Raw genomic sequence first — 15601 nt, forward strand, 5'->3', positions numbered from 1 at the left:
GGCACAAAAGGGTCCTAGCAATTGACACGACTCAAGAACATTTCGGCCCAAAACTGCGATCAGAACATGGAATTTGAAAGTATTAACTGGGGGCTCTTTCGGTTAATAAAAATTATAGACTGCCTTGAGTTTTCTCTCCAAGAAAGACATCACATAAAAATGCGTTTCTTCTTTTCCTAGAGGCGAAGTTTACGGGTACGCTAGCTACCCTGTACATGAACTAAATAAAACCAGCGTACGTTAAACAATTGAAAGCAGAAATTCGCCAACTGAACACTTCAGCTACTATAATTGTTGACACCTCAAAACGACACGACCAAGACGTTTGCGAGCAGTCACGCTTCAAAAGCTAGTATGGCAACCGTGGGTGGAAAGTTCTTGGTGCGCCAGTCTGCCAAACATGGGCAAGCCTTAGCGAGAATTGACCATCAGACGATCTACGCACGCCAGCAACAACACTGCAGCGTCCGGAGTTCGAGCATGCAAACGTCTGTAGCCAGCCCCGAATTGGGTCCTTTTCAATGGCAGCCAATCGGACCGCGGCTTAACGGAATACGGAAGCTCACTAACCGATCATGAAGCGAGACAGGCTACCGCAATTAGCCAAGCCTCTCCCTTTTGCTCCTCATCTCCACTCCTAACCACATGCGCCTTTTATCTACCTCTCCTCTCCCTCTCCCAACGATGGTGACAACGGTACCGACAAGTACAGTGCTCAACAAAACGAAATAAACCAAGTGGCGGAGCCATTATATTACTCTAGGTTAGAGTAGCTCTATACGCTTGCACCGTACGCCAGAGCAACACCATACGCTCCTCAAGCGAGTTATACACGGTTACGCGAGCGAGGCCAATGCTGTGCGGCGGTCCATTTCGTGTTGTTGGGCACTGTGCATATTAACCAACTGCATTCCTCTCTCTCGCAACGCAAATACGTCCTGTCGCTGCTAAGAAGAGCGCTCTGTGACGGGCATCCGGCTCCTGGCGGCAGCGTGCGAGGCTCACCCTTGGCCTGCATCGGGGCACCGTGGGGCGTCCTGCGCTGTCCCTCCGCGTAGTCCGGTGGGGCTTCAGTGAGGAAGTTGGACGGCACCAGGCCCCGCAGCCCGTGCAGCTCGCCGAAGAAGAAGCCGTCTTCGTCCATGTCGCCGTACACGTAGATCACGTCACCCGTGCTGAAGGCAAGCTCGGACTGGTGCACATCGGGGGACGAAGAGGAAAGAAAAACAAAAAGAAAAAAGCGAAAGTCGTATAGCGAATGTCGCCACCCATTAGAAATAACCGCCGTACCTTAAATTGAAAACAAAGGACAAACAGTCATATGAACGGGAGGGTGACAGTTAAGATGTCCAAAAGACTCGATACAGCCGTTCTGATCCCTAATATATACAGGGTGTTTTTTAATCTTTAGATCTGATTAAAAAAGCCATGAAAGCTATACTTATGCGGTTGGTGCAAGTGGGTTATACGGCCAGGGGTACATTATGTGGGTGGCTACTTTTTCCAATAAGTCAGCTAATTAATTAAACTTCTTTAATTAACTTTTTAATTAATGAAATTAGACATATGCTTATAATTAGAAACTTTCTCAACGTCATCGAAAATGACTAAATCAGTAATTTTCAGAAAGACTTTGAGCGCGTGAATAGCGTAGTAGTGCACTAAAGACTCGTGGAGCAGGTACAAGGCTGGGGCTAGATAACATGGGGAAAAATCGTGCGGGCGCCTTACCGCAACCGTTAGTCTTGTACCTGCTTCAGGAGTGGTAACTTTGGTGCACTACTACGCTATTCACGCGCTCAAAGTCTTTCTGAATATTACTGATTTAGTTGTTTTCAATGACGCTGAGCAAGTTTCTAATTGGAACCATATGTCTATTTTCATTAATTATAAAGTTAATTAACGAACTTCAATTAATTAGCCGACCTATCGGAAAGTTTAGCCACCTACATAATGTGCCCCTGGACGTATAACTAACTCGCACAAGCCGCATAAGTGTCGCTTTCATGGATTTTTTTAAACAGATCTGCAGAGAATTTGAAAAAAAAAGCTGCATATACGTGTATATGTGCGTGTGCACGCCGGTTTTTACTTGAATTATTGTCGGCGCTATATCTGTCTCAAGTACAGGTTTCAAAGCTAAACTTAGCTCTTGGAGTAGTTCTTGTTATTTTCTGACCCACTCACAGCCATACACTTACCTACTTACAGAAAATAACAGGAACTACCCCAAGAGCTAAGTTTAGCTTCGGAGTCAGAACTTGAGACAGATATAGCGTTGACAATAATTGAAATAGAGACAAGCCTGCACACGCACATATACAGACATACCCACACACGCAAGCACGCACTCATGTACACAAAAGATATTACAGTCCAACACACTCACAGAGGCTTTCCCGTCCGTTTTTACTGTTTCGTAAGGGCCTATACCTGCTTAGGGGAGACGCAGTAAACCTAGTTATTCGGTATTTAAACAATTTACAACTTATACACGAGACGAGTCCCGAACAAACCAGTTCCGTGAATATCGATGGCGATGACATTCTTCGATAACTTTTACCGAGTCACAAAAAGACAGTCGCATAGCCACGAATTAGCAGACTCACCTTTCCTTCTGTAGTCTATTGCAAATTAGGAAAAGCAGGAGAAACTCCTCCAACAAAGTCCTCCAATCTTTACACCCTAGAAGAGCGAATGCTGGAGGGAACGCGAGTGGAGAGGAGGAAATCACCAATGGTGGCGATCAGAGAGCTTTTTTGGGAAGGCGTGGACCTGCTTTTTTAACCTGCAAGAGGTTATAGCGCGAGCTCTGATGGAGAATGCAAATGCTTTGCCAAGCGCCCTACAAGGGAGTCAGTTGTTAACGCCATATCCGCTGCTAACAGCGACAGCAACTTACGAAAGGATCGGGGTTTGGACTCAGTTCCGCCGGGTCGTAGTCATAGAGGGCCACCATCCGCTTGGGCTGCGGGGGCAGCACGCCACCGGCGGCCCAAGCGTCACCGTCGGCCCCTGCATCAACCGAGGCACGGGGACCGTATCAACACAACGGAAACAAGAAGGTCAAACCCTGTCGCGTGTACATTATCGTCAAGCTATGGAATCAAAATTAACAAAATTACGAAAAACAGCTGCGAAACCTACGTCGCCGTTCCCACGTGAATGCAACCTCTTTCTAGGTAAGACCTGAAGTCTACGTCGTACACAATCCAAACTGTGCAGGATTACTGAACGGAGGAGCAGTCATCATTAGTCTCCCATTAAGTGGCTGACCATAGAGAAAGACATTTTCATTTTCGGATGGGCATACAGCCCCAATGGCAAAACGGCGTCCATTTCTTTCACCAATATACATGCCAAAGTATAAGTATAACGGCCAAAAGGTCTAAATAACAACTACATACCCCTGTGCGGCGGTGGTCTCGACCTGGCTGGCGGTCCGGTTTCGGCCACGTCGCTGTCCATGTGAACCTCGGACACCATGTTGCAGGGCACGAAGCCCATGCGCCCGTTGGCCTCGCCCTTGTAGAAGCCGTCTTGATCTTTGCCTCCGTAAATCTGAATGGGGATGCGGACAGCCCAACAATTATGCGAGTCCTACTAGCTTTCCTCTTCAGCTCCCTCTCATTTTTATGCTTTTGTAGATTGTCACGTCACAAGAACACTACCACGACGACACCCACACCTTCTATTTGAACTCTGGGAACTTCAATGTCAAACTAAAGAACTCGTGAGTATATTGCTTGAGAGGCAATCTCGTCATTCCCAAAGGGCCATGTTTCCGGTACATTTTAATTGCAATAACGATTAATTACAACTAGAGGAGGTAACCCCTTCCTCAACAGTGAGCCCCTCATTCGTAAATCAGGTGACGACATGGCAAGGTCTGCAAGGTAAACGACAACGCCATTTCCCCTTTCTAGAATGTTCCAGTTCCGCAAAAGTATAGCTAAACTTTCGAATACCCACGCGCGATAAGCCACTGCATGAAACGTGCTTTCTCATAAGGGATACCAAGATATTTTTGGAAGGTTTTGTATAATTTAAATACAATATAAGCGACACGCCACGCCTATATTAATTGTTCCAGATTCCGTTGATCATCGGAGTTGCCTGGGTTCTGTCATATGAATAAGCGAGTCTGTACGCACTCCGCAACCGACCACTTGCGAGGCTATTGCATAGAGTCTTTGTACGTAAAAGCTGATTTCTCGTTGATAGAACTTCCTATCTCGTTTCTACTGAAAGCCCTATAACAACCGCAACCTTAAGCACGCGAAAGGAGTCGCTTACCTTTATAAGGTCCCCTTCCTGGAAAGGCAGTTCTTCGTCCGCCGTGTCTGGATTTGGAGACATGGTCTGCGGGTCGTAGTCGAACAGGGCCACGAACCAACGCACCCGTGGCTGGCGTTGCCCGGAGCGGCTCTCCGTCGATCTCGAGTATGAACCCCGCGGGTCGTCGACGTCGGAGAGGTGCCGCGACCTCGTCGGCGGCGTTGGCGACGTGGGCCGGGGTCGCTCCTGGTAGGACATCGGCGCGCCGCCATGCTGCTGCGGCTGCTGGTGATGGTGGTGCTGTTGCTGTTGTTGTTGCTGCTGCTGATGTTGCGGCTGCTGCTGCTGGTGGTGCTGTTGCTGATGGTAGCGAACGGATCCCGTGCTGACGGCGCCGTGCCCGCGCGTCCCGCGAGGAGCTCCTCGAGGTCCCATGTCGTACTTCGAAAACTCCTCCTCGGAATAGTTCTCCCCGATGCCGTAGCTTCCCTCCATGTCCTTGGTCATCCCTGGTTGGAAGAAACCAAGGTGCCGCGGACGATCTGTGATTTTGCGTCCACATTCCCGAAGACTCTTGACGTCTTGCAGACAAGCTATGCAAACAGTGTTCTGCTCCTATGTCACTTCGGTACGAAGGATGCCCGAGCAAATCAAGCAAGACAACAGGGCTTCAAGTTTAGTTACCACACATATCACAATTCGTTTTGAAATATGGCGCTAAGGTTATGTTTACATTGTGTAAATTTTGTTTCTTTCTCAAGCAACCCCTCTACAATATTCATAACATCTTCTGTCTGGCTCAGTGTCATGCTCCTCTATAAGTTATGCAGTCACATGGGGATCTCCTGACTAGCTTACTTTTAATAGGATTCGATATTGTGTGGGTTATGGAACAGAAAAAAAAAATCTATACAATCCTACTTTAAGAAAAAAAACTGGAATAAGTACAAGCATAAACCATCAACAACAGGTGCATGAGAATAAAAACGATTGTGCAAAATGTGCACAATGCAACGGAATTGCGGCATCTGAACGTTTCAAGAACAAAAATTCTCCTTACTTGGAAGAGGTGTGTCCCAACAGGGACGTTCTGTAAGAGCCTTGCGGTCGCACGACATTATTATCGAAACAAATTTCACTGTCTACCATCTATGAGGAAGGACTATCTAAATTATTGTCAACTCATAAAGGTCGGTCCCTCAAAGTCATATTACCTTAAAGGGGCAATGAAATGAATTTTGGGCTGGAATAAGTTATCATATAATGTGATATTACAAATCATAGATCGTTTACTGGGCCAAAAGAAAGAGGGTAAAAAGTCAAAAACCTGGTTTTCGGTACGAAAATTTGAACATATATTGGACTATATCGTACCTCTTTTACTTTAAAAGCTGTCTGCCTTTTCACTGTGATACATCCGCATTACCCAAAGCACGCAAGCCGGCCCCACCTCACGTATTGGACACGATCACTGCGTCACTCGGACGTATGCGCACGTCAACAATCAATTCGTCGACGAATAATTGGATTCGCGATAGTGGCCAATGAGTGCCGTGGCGGCACTTATCATCAACTGCAAAGAATAAACAGCACGGTGGAAGCTTGGAGTTATCGCATTCAGAAACCAACGAGGTCAAAGTCGACAACCTGAAACTACTCTTATTTCTGCCGATGAAAGCAAATTTACTCAGGGTGCCCAGTCGGAGAATGCCGACCACGTCGGCAAGAAGGCTGGGAGGGCTGTCGCTGTAGCTCAACAATAACCGACGATAACGCCAGAGGCAAGCGACAGCCCAGCCGACTCCGGGTGGCTGTCGCTTGCCTCTCGCGTTGAGCTGGCCAACCAGGCAAACTCTGTTGTGACTTTCTTCATGGTAGTAATCTCAGAGTGAGCGTACTTCCCGTTGCGGCGCAGCTTTTACTGATCTGTTGCCGTCACGACATTTCATCGAACCTTCCCTGACATCTACCAGGTGGTTTCCGGTTATTGTTTAATTAATAAAATGTGTTTTCTCGCGTTTTCCTACAAAACATTGGCGTTTGTGAAGTCCTACTTCAATCCGCTTCATGTTGAAGCAAAGAGATGAGTTCCAAAGTTTGATACCCATACCCCTTTAAAAAAAATGAAAGACGTTTACAAATCTCTGTAATGCGAAACTAGAGCGCAGCTCTTGAGAAGGAGGAAAAGGGGGCACAGAGGGGAGGGGAAGGTATGCCTCTCCTCCTTCCGTCCGCCTCTTCCTCTCCTCTTCCCGCTGAATTTGCTCTTGGGTGACGTGACACAAGGTCATGCGACGTCATCTTCCCCGCTAAATTTAGCGGGGAAACTGAATTGGTGTTGGGGTGACGTGACGTCAATTTCTCCGCTAATTTTTAGCGGGGAGGTCACGGGACCTCAACACCAATTCAGTTTCCCCGCTAAATTTTGCGGGGAAAATCACGTCACACGACTTCGTGTCATGTCACTCATGAACAAATTCAGCTTCTCAGCTAGATTTATGGGGAAAATTGACGTCACGTGACCTCAACACCAATTAAATTTCCCGTTAAATATAGCAGGGCGATTAAGCCGACGCCGACGGCGCGAAACAAGAAAGCAAGCGCCCAAGAACTGCGTTATAAAAAAAAAGTGAAAGCCGTTTACAACTTCCTGTAACGCCGAATTAGAGCGCAGCTCTTGAGGAGGAGGAGGAAAGAACGGTACTGGGGGGGGGTCCGTGACCTTGGGAAGGGAAGGTCACGTGACCGTCATTAATGACAATGACGATGCGGATACCGATGACGTCATCAGTGACTTCACCGATGACGTCATCATTGATGATGACGATGACGATGCCGGTGACGTAATCAGTGCCGTCACTGATGACGTCATCAGTGATGACGATGACGATGCGGATGCCGGTGACGTCATTGATGACGTCATCAGTGATGATGACGATGCGGATGCCGGTGATGTCATCAGTGACGTCATGAGCGACGATGACGTCATCGGGGGATTGCGGTCAAGTGACCTCGGGGGGTCACGTGACCTGGGAGTCACGTAACCCCCCCCCTTCAGGTCACGTGAGCCAGGGGGGGGGGGACTCCGCGGTGCATTATGGGACATTTCTCATAATGCACAGCGCGGTTACGCCGACGGCGACGCTACTCAAGCCGAAAACGGGCCCCTAAGAGCATCGTTCTAAAAGTGAAAGCCGTTTACAACTCCCTGTAACGCCGAATCAGAGCGCAGCTCTTGTGGAGGAGGAGGAAAGGGTACTGAGGAGAGGCTATACACCTCCTCCTCCTTCTCCTCCTCCTCCTCCCCTCAATCTTCAATCTCCTCCGGGGGGTCACCTGACCTCGGGGGGAGGTCGCGTGACTTCGGGGGAGGGGGTCACGTGACCTCGGAAAAGGGGGGGGGGGGGGTGTCACGTGACCTCGAGGGTGGGGTCACGTGACCCCCTCTCCCCGAGGTCACCGAAGGTAGCCGAGGTTTTCCCGAAGGAACCGCAGGTCCCCCCGAGGTCCTGCCGAGGGAACCCGAGGTTTTCCCGAGGTCCTCCGAGGTCCTCCCGAAGGACCCCGAAGTCCTCCCAAGGTTTTCCCGAAGGAACCCGAGGTTCTCCCGAGGTCCTCCCGAAGGAACCCGAGGTCCTTCGGGAGGACTTCGGGTTCCTTCGGGAGGACCTTGGGAGGACTTCGGGAGGACCTCGTGTTCCTTCGGGAAAATTTACCGATAATGCACCGCGCGGTTACGCCGACGGCGATGCCGACGGCGACGGCGACGCCGCTCAAGCCGGAAACGGGTGCCTTCAGATATGACTTTAGAGCACAGCTTTAAAGCTGTGCTCTAAAAAAAAAAAAGAAATGTGGTGTTTTGATTTTTTATTTTTTTTTTACAAATGCGGGGAGAACAAACTATATCGTGTGTATTTGTGTGGGTTAAGACGAATTAAACTTGGTTACGGCAACTTTCGGTGGTTTCAGATGCGTTGCACGCACGACAGACCACTTATGCGCTCCCCGAATTTATCAGAACGATCGACACAAGTTTCAATTTGTTCAGAAGTGGAGTGTGTGAAGGGCATAATGAAAGGTTTCCATGGGTTCTGCTTCACTTCTGCTTCTTGCGAGGGTGCCTGTAGTGCCTTCAGATATGACCTCTGCGCCCTGTGACGTTGTGAGATCACGCGCGGAGCACGCTTCGCCATTCGGGAGCCAGCGGCGCACGCCGACGATCGTTTACTACCGCAGGCTCCCGTGAGTCATACTTAGTCCAGCTGCGTGCGCTCCCATTAGGTTCCTCTTCGTGGTACAATGTATAGGAATACACGCGCAATCGAGTTTGAACGCGGTTAAGTACAGAGCGGCGTCCTTGAGGCAGGAAACAGTTACGGGCAGAACGAAGCACGTCGTCGCGCAGCACCTCGCAACGTAATGCAAGGGAGTAGGCAGTGTGGAGTTCCCGGAATGGAATGGGAATGGAATGGCGGCAACATTGAGGGGAGTGGAATCGGAATGGAAATAGATGCCTTTTGCCCGGAATAGAATGGGAATGGAATGAACCCGATTAAAGTTTTTGTGCGTCTTTACGGTCAGCTAATTGGAGCCAGTCAGCGAGTCAGTTGCTCAGAAATAAAACGAGCGGGAAACTGCTAGCCCGCGTAGAGCCCCAACAGGCTTATACGATTGCAATACAAAAAGCAAGCGTCAAAGCAATGAGCAGAGGAGGGAGTGTGGCGATGGCGCCTTTCACGGACGCGCAGGCGACGGGCTACACTGGCGTTACCCGAGAGCGAAACAGGAAACCAAGCACCAAGCAAAATAAACGAAGAGAGCGGCAAAGAAAGCAACCGCCATATCTTCATCGTCCTTTTTATGCTCATCGTCCTTTTTATCTTGCTTTTCTTTTTTTTCTTTTTTTCAGCTGCATGGAGAATGCACGCGCACAGACACTGAGATGTTGGTGGTGGTGGAAAACCTCTTTATTGGTCCTGCGAAAACCCCTACCCCTCCGTCACCCCTTCACCAACACACCTACGCACAGTCTGCCGGTGAAGCAAGCGCCGGGTTCGCTGGACGAAACCCCTTTGTCCCTCCAAGTCCACACACATCACACCATCCTTGAAGTCCTCCGGCCAGTCCTGGGTCCCCGATGCCTCATGCCCCCGTTGTTCACAGTCCCACACAATATGCTGCAGCGTTGCCCGACTGTCCTTACATACCCTGCACAAGTCACTTGGAGCGAGGTCTACTCAGAACTCGCAAAGCTCTGATTATTCGTTGACTAGCGCGCCGCCGAAAGATGATCAGTTATTGTTTTCTTATAGTTCGAGGAGCGTTGTTTAGCAGGCGACCAACCCTGCTGCCTTCCACGTTTATTCGCGCGCACTCCTTTGAAGTGCTAAATCTGGGTTTGCTTCAGAATTAAAACAAAGCAAGATTCACTTCTCTCTTCTCCTCTTGCGCTTTGCTCCGACGCTTGGTTTTTATACTGCATTTTTACGCGTAAGTCCGCCTTTTACTTGGTTCCTTGTTCCGATGCTTGTTTTCTGTGTTATATGTTTTACATTCAAGTGGGTTAGGGTTACAAGCAAGCTAGCGGATTCCCGCTAATTTCCTTTGACTTGCGATGGACCGCTGCGGACGCTACAAGTCACTCCAGGCTATCCAGCACCGTGAGCCGGACTACATGCACGGCGCGTTGCTGGGCCCCAGGGTCACGCGACACTCAGAAGGCACTGGATTGGTTTCGATGGCTCTAGTGCTGTCTGTGGCGGTCCATCGTAAGGTGAAGTAGATTATCGTCGCCACTCTTGCCGCGTGAACGAACTGACTAGACCTGCAGAAAGGCAGTTTCGTGACATGGTATATACGGTCCCTCGTTCTGCGCCGTAGAGGTTGCACTTTGTCAGAGGATGTGTTCTTGCCACAGTGCATGGAGTCGCTTCCAGCAGCGTACTAGCCGTGTTGCTGCGCAGGTATTTGAAAAATACGGTAATATAGCTTCTTTCTGCGCTACGCACGAACTGGATATTTTTATCGTCTTATCCAACAAACACGCTCGCCGCGTATGTCCTAAAAGTCAAATGCAAAAAAAAGTTTGCAAAACAAAAAAGAAAAGGAGTGGATTTAAGTTTTGCTGTTTGTTGCGAGCCACGTGGTCGAATGGCCGATATCCTAAACAAGCATCAACATATCGGGGCTTCTTGATGTTTGCAGTACAATGTAAACAAACACGTTGTGCCCCCAGCGTGCTTAGTAAAATCGGTGCTTTTTTGAGGCATTTAGTATTTTTTTTTTTTGCAACTGTCTATCCGTTTGATATTGTCAACTTTATGCTACTTATGCCGGCAAGTTTGTTTCACCAATGTAGTTGTCAAGTGCCAATTTATACCTGTAGGAATTAGAGGAATGGAATGGAACAATTCAGCCATTTCAAGAGTGGGAATGGGTCCAGTGTCCCCAATCCTAGGAGTTTAAAGGAATTGAATTAAAGAAAGCTCTAATTCCCTGGAATGGAATTGGAATGGAATGGGGGTGCCCACTCCGGCAACACTGGTAGACACTAGGGAGTTATCGTAGACCTGCGTTTCGCCCTCCGCTAAGCCCTCCGCAACGAAGGAGCCGCTACTGCGCCTGCGCGCCGATGGCCTTGACTGTTGAGTTCGGGGTATCGTAGCGGGTTGGGGAGAGCCGTTGCGAGACGGCGACAACGATCTACGAAAACTCTCTACTGGAGCAACCTTGGGCGCGGCAGTAGTGGCAGCGTGTTGCGGTAGACCAATCAGAAGCAGACAAAGGAAGTGAGGGTCATGTGTCCGCTCGCGCCCGTCGATGAGACTTATCCGGGCCTCCGTTCGGGCCTTGCTCTTTTTTTTTTTTTTTCGTTTTGGGGCCGCGTTTTGCCCTCCATTCCCGGCGCTACGGCAGCAGGTTTTTCTACGGCTGCAGTGGACGCTGGGCAGGGTTCCAGAGAGCGCCACCGTCGGTTGATCATCAGCGCCACCTGGCCAAATGAGGCAATACTGGAAGGGCTAACATCGGCAGTTCCTACGGCGTACCCAGGCGAGATAACGTTATTATTAACTCCGAGCGTTGTGTTGTCGCGCGCTACACTACAGCACTACAGACTGTTTTAAGAAGTTATCAAACGTTAAATATACAAATGTGCATCCGTGGTAGTCGTGTCGTTCTAGCATTAGGGAGTTTTAGTAGGTGCCTTAATCGATAGGTTCAAACAACTCAAAACGGGAATTAGAAAAGCGCAATTGAACACACTGATATTACGGTTAAATATAAGTGAGGCCATGTAAACAAAAGCATTTTTTTAACGTTGTGTGCGCGCGCCTTAAAGAAGCTGTGCAACGATTTTAACATTGAAAGAATTGGCATCTTATAGTTCTGACATTGTTTATCTTGTCACAAAGGACAGAAAACACACCTCCTTCCTTGTGATTCCGCCGAGTAATGTTGCGATTCCGCCACGTAATCGCGAGGCAAAGATTAGAATATTCCCCCGACCTGCAGCCGCGAGTGGCGGCCATGAGAACCGCGCTGCATGACGTCAATGGGGTCTTGCAGAAAAAAAAAATAGCAAGTTGTGCAAATACCTGCTCGATAAAAGGTAACTTTTCAATAAATCCTGTCTTTCCAACATAAATATAAGCGCGTCAAAAACCTGGTATCATCGACAAACTTTTATTATACGGAGTTTTAGTGGCGCCATCTATCCGCGAACAGTCGCCAGAAGCCGGAGGGGGACGGGGATGGCCGGACCCGGATGAGACTTTCCTCCTTTTACCATATTGTTCGCGCCCCGCCAGCAAGTGGTCACCCGTTCGCGAGCGGATGAGTTTTCGCTGCTCACTGATGGCTCAAGAGAGAGAGCTTCACCTGAACCCCGCGCGACCCCCTTTGACGTCACAGCGCACGTGACTCGGAAGATGGTAAAGGAATTGAGAGGTGCCGAAAAGCTCAATCTTCGTCCATCTTTAAAATAAAAACTAGGACATGCAGGCAAAAGCGGTTTTTTGTTCTTTACTTCAGAAAGGTCGAGACAGACACCAACTCCCAAATTATTTAAGCAAAGTACTGAAATTGTTGCACAGCTCCTTTAAAATTACAAAATCAAAGACTTCGTCGAGCTTCCCTCTTTTACAAAAGCGGAACTAAAAGCGCCCCCCCCCCCCTCCCTTACCCTCACCTACCCTTTGTTTCCGAGTAAACTCTTTCCGCATGAATAGCTGACCTCATTTCTGGAATCAGCTTGTTTCCCGTCCCCTCGTCGTATTGTTGAAGATGATTATGGTGTCCGAGGAATGTGTTTATCGTGCAAGCTGGCTGTAGTTTGGACGGTGTCGTACGCAGTTGCTCGTCGCAAGCTGATACTCGGTCTCGTCGATTGAATATGATGTTCTCCATCACATAGAATAGAAATCAACGTCGCTGGGATAACCTTTTCTCGTGGGGTAAGCATATTTTTTAAAATAATTTCTTGAGTAGACTGTTTTTTCGCAGCGGGGACGAACTTAGAACCGCATAGGTATACGGGTCAAAATAGAGCAACCACCTTGGGCAGGTACGCGATCACGCTAAAGGCGCAAACGACAGTTCGCTCTGCAACCAGCGAAGCGGAAAAAAACGCTCGCTTCGGCCTTCGGTAAATAGGAGGTAAAAGCGCTAAAAAACGACGGACAAGTTGAAGAATGACGAACACCACAGAGCGCTCTGTGGTGTTCGTCATTCTTCAACTTGTCCGTCGTTTTTTAGCGCTTTTACCTCCTATTCATGAATAACCAACTAGCCCAAGTACACACCCTTCTACAGGCCTTCGGTAACTACGCTCAAACGCCCACAAAACGTCGTTCGATCAAGATGTGTCCACGGAGCAGAGAGCGATGAGAGTGTCAAAGGACCGATCTGACTCTGAGTTATCACGTCAAATCCAAAGACAATGCCTGGATTCGAGCACATTTATTCCAAATATCGAGTCACATAGCGCATTTAGTAAAACATCTCAACTCAGGCAGTGTATTTAACGCGTTTTACGGCATAGTATTTATCTGCGACGACGTGGTATTTTACACGGACTCGACAAGAACCTGCGCAGCTGCACGCCTGCTAAGCTTCCGGGGTTGCGACAGTCCGGTACGCAGCAGTGCCTACATCTTCAACGTTTGGTCTTCTGCGACATCCGATAGCAGTGGTAAGAATAAAAGACCAAAAACGCACGAATCTACATCTTTAAATTAATGTATCAACAGCCCTACGAGCAAGCAGGCTATCGAAAGAGCCCGCCAAGTGTTGTAAATATATCGAGCTAGATGGCGCGACGTATCACACCAAATTTGATTGACCTGAGGGTATGGTCCAAGTTGGACAGAAGTTGCGGAAGCCTGCTGGATCGTTCCCAGATCGACCACTTCGGCGCTATCGCTGGGCTTGCCATGTTGCCGAAGATTTCGCTTGCTATTGGCGAGGCGCGCTAAGGACGATAGCGCGTTTTTATCGGCTCCGGAGAGCATCGACCGCGTTTCAACGCAACTGTGTGTACAAGCTATCCGAAAACGCCCTACGCAACACTCCGCGTCTGCCTCCAGCAAACTGAACGCATTGCGCTCAAACGCAAATGCGTGTATGGGCCATGAAGGGGTCGGGCTGTGGATCGCACGGCCCGACCCCGTTATCATTCCCGCTGCGCCGCTTGGTAAATCCCGCTAATTACAATTAATTATGTTGAAGCATGTTTAAGTACGATTACTTATGACTAAGTATGCCTTCATTAAATACTTTCAATGCCTATGCATTGCCTGCAACGGCCCATGCGTGATTCATGCTGCCTTGGCCGGTGTGTAATGGTTTTTCGTTACGTCCAAGTGTAACGCTTTTCGTACCATAAACTATAAATAAGGACCTTTAGCAAACCGTTGCCGTGCTCCGCGTACCGCACTACCGGAGCCTTTGAAGCATGCTTGTAAGCGCGCGCGCCGCGGTCACGGTACCACCCGGGCGCGCGCTTAAAAGCATGCTTCAAGGGCTCCCTCCGGTAGTGCGGTACACGGAGCACGGCAACGGTTTGCTAAAGGTTCCTAATGAAACGAGCGTTGAATGCGCACGCACCAACAGCGGGGATGCTTGGCCCCCTGTAGTACGGGTAGATCTCCTTGTCGCTCAGGGCGTCGTCGGGCTCGATGATGAGCTGCCCGGCCGAGTTCCGCTTCTCCCGGCGGCCGCTGCCGTGCATCTGTGACCCCTGCACCTGCGGCGGCTGCTGGTGCATCGCCACGGGCTGCCCGTGCTGCATCTGTTGCGGCTGCTGCCCCGTATGCTGGTGATGGTGGTGGTGGTGATGGTGGTGCTTCCGGGGACTCATCCCCGAGCCTCCGCGGGAGCCACGGCTGCCACGGTGACCCAGCTGAGCGGCAAACACCAAAGGACAAAAGGGGCAATGAAGTGTCTCAAACAGTTACCAGCGACATTCACTTCCTATCCCATAACAAATGGACGGCAATACTTAGCATCACGTAACCTGACGTCATGGTATCACGTCACACCACGAGTTGACACCAAGCCATTTTTTTCCCGTGACGTGACGTCCATTTTGCCGCCCAGCTGGAAAATCTTGCGTCACATAGTTTGACGTCGCGCGACGTCGTGACGTGGCGTGACGCCATGGTATCGCGAGACCTGGCGTCACGGGATGTCAATTTCTCCGCTGCATTTAGCGGGAAAATAAACGTGAGGACCCGCGTGATATAATACGGGGCCTGACGTCGTGCGACGTGGTCGCGGTGTCACTTGATACATGATGTCGCGTGACATCAATTTCCGCGCAAAATTCGGCGGACAAATGCGCGGACGGACGGGAAAATGTCCGGAATAGGCGTTTCCCATAAAATATTTCTTTTAAAAAAAGTAACTAAACCACAAAAAAGGACAAGGCGAGATTCCACGCTCCGTACAAGACGTCTAGGTCTCAGTCAAAGCAAAATATCGGCACGTCATGATTCCTTCGAGCGAGCGATTTGTAAAATAAAAAGGGGTCCTGGTAGCACTACGGACAGATTTATTAGAACGTTACCGCAAGCTACTCTGGGCACGGCAGCGGCCTTGGCACGTGCTTAAGAGCAAGCTTCGAAGTCGGAGCACGAGCTCCAGCTAACAATACCACTCCATACGATACGCTGTGCTAAAATCTTGACTTAGAGAGCATTAATATAGCGTTATAGTCTCCGCCACGCCGAAACCGGGACGGAAACGTAACGCAACATAAACCTTTTGCCCGACCTTCATCTCATAGCGCGAAGCGAAAAAAAAAAAAAAGTGCTATAGCGTAACG

The 15601-nt window shown here is 49.4% G+C and overlaps 1 protein-coding gene across 1 annotated transcript in view; it reads right to left on the minus strand.

The window, feature by feature from the left end:
• LOC8053276 (peripheral-type benzodiazepine receptor-associated protein 1) overlaps positions 1 to 15601 on the minus strand; it is a 196290-nt gene that overhangs the window by 14128 nt on the left and 166561 nt on the right. The window contains exons 24-28 of the mRNA XM_042290344.1: positions 14383 to 14677; positions 4297 to 4787; positions 3408 to 3561; positions 2903 to 3015; positions 1006 to 1192 (exon numbers count right to left, since the gene is read on the minus strand). Coding sequence (XP_042146278.1) covers positions 1006 to 1192; positions 2903 to 3015; positions 3408 to 3561; positions 4297 to 4787; positions 14383 to 14677 — 1240 coding nt within the window. The remainder of the gene's footprint in view (positions 1 to 1005; positions 1193 to 2902; positions 3016 to 3407; positions 3562 to 4296; positions 4788 to 14382; positions 14678 to 15601) is intronic.

The sequence above is a fragment of the Ixodes scapularis genome, unplaced genomic scaffold (assembly GCF_016920785.2).
Source record: "Ixodes scapularis isolate PalLabHiFi unplaced genomic scaffold, ASM1692078v2 PGA_scaffold1__304_contigs__length_218370807, whole genome shotgun sequence".
Lineage (NCBI taxonomy): Eukaryota > Metazoa > Arthropoda > Arachnida > Ixodida > Ixodidae > Ixodes > Ixodes scapularis.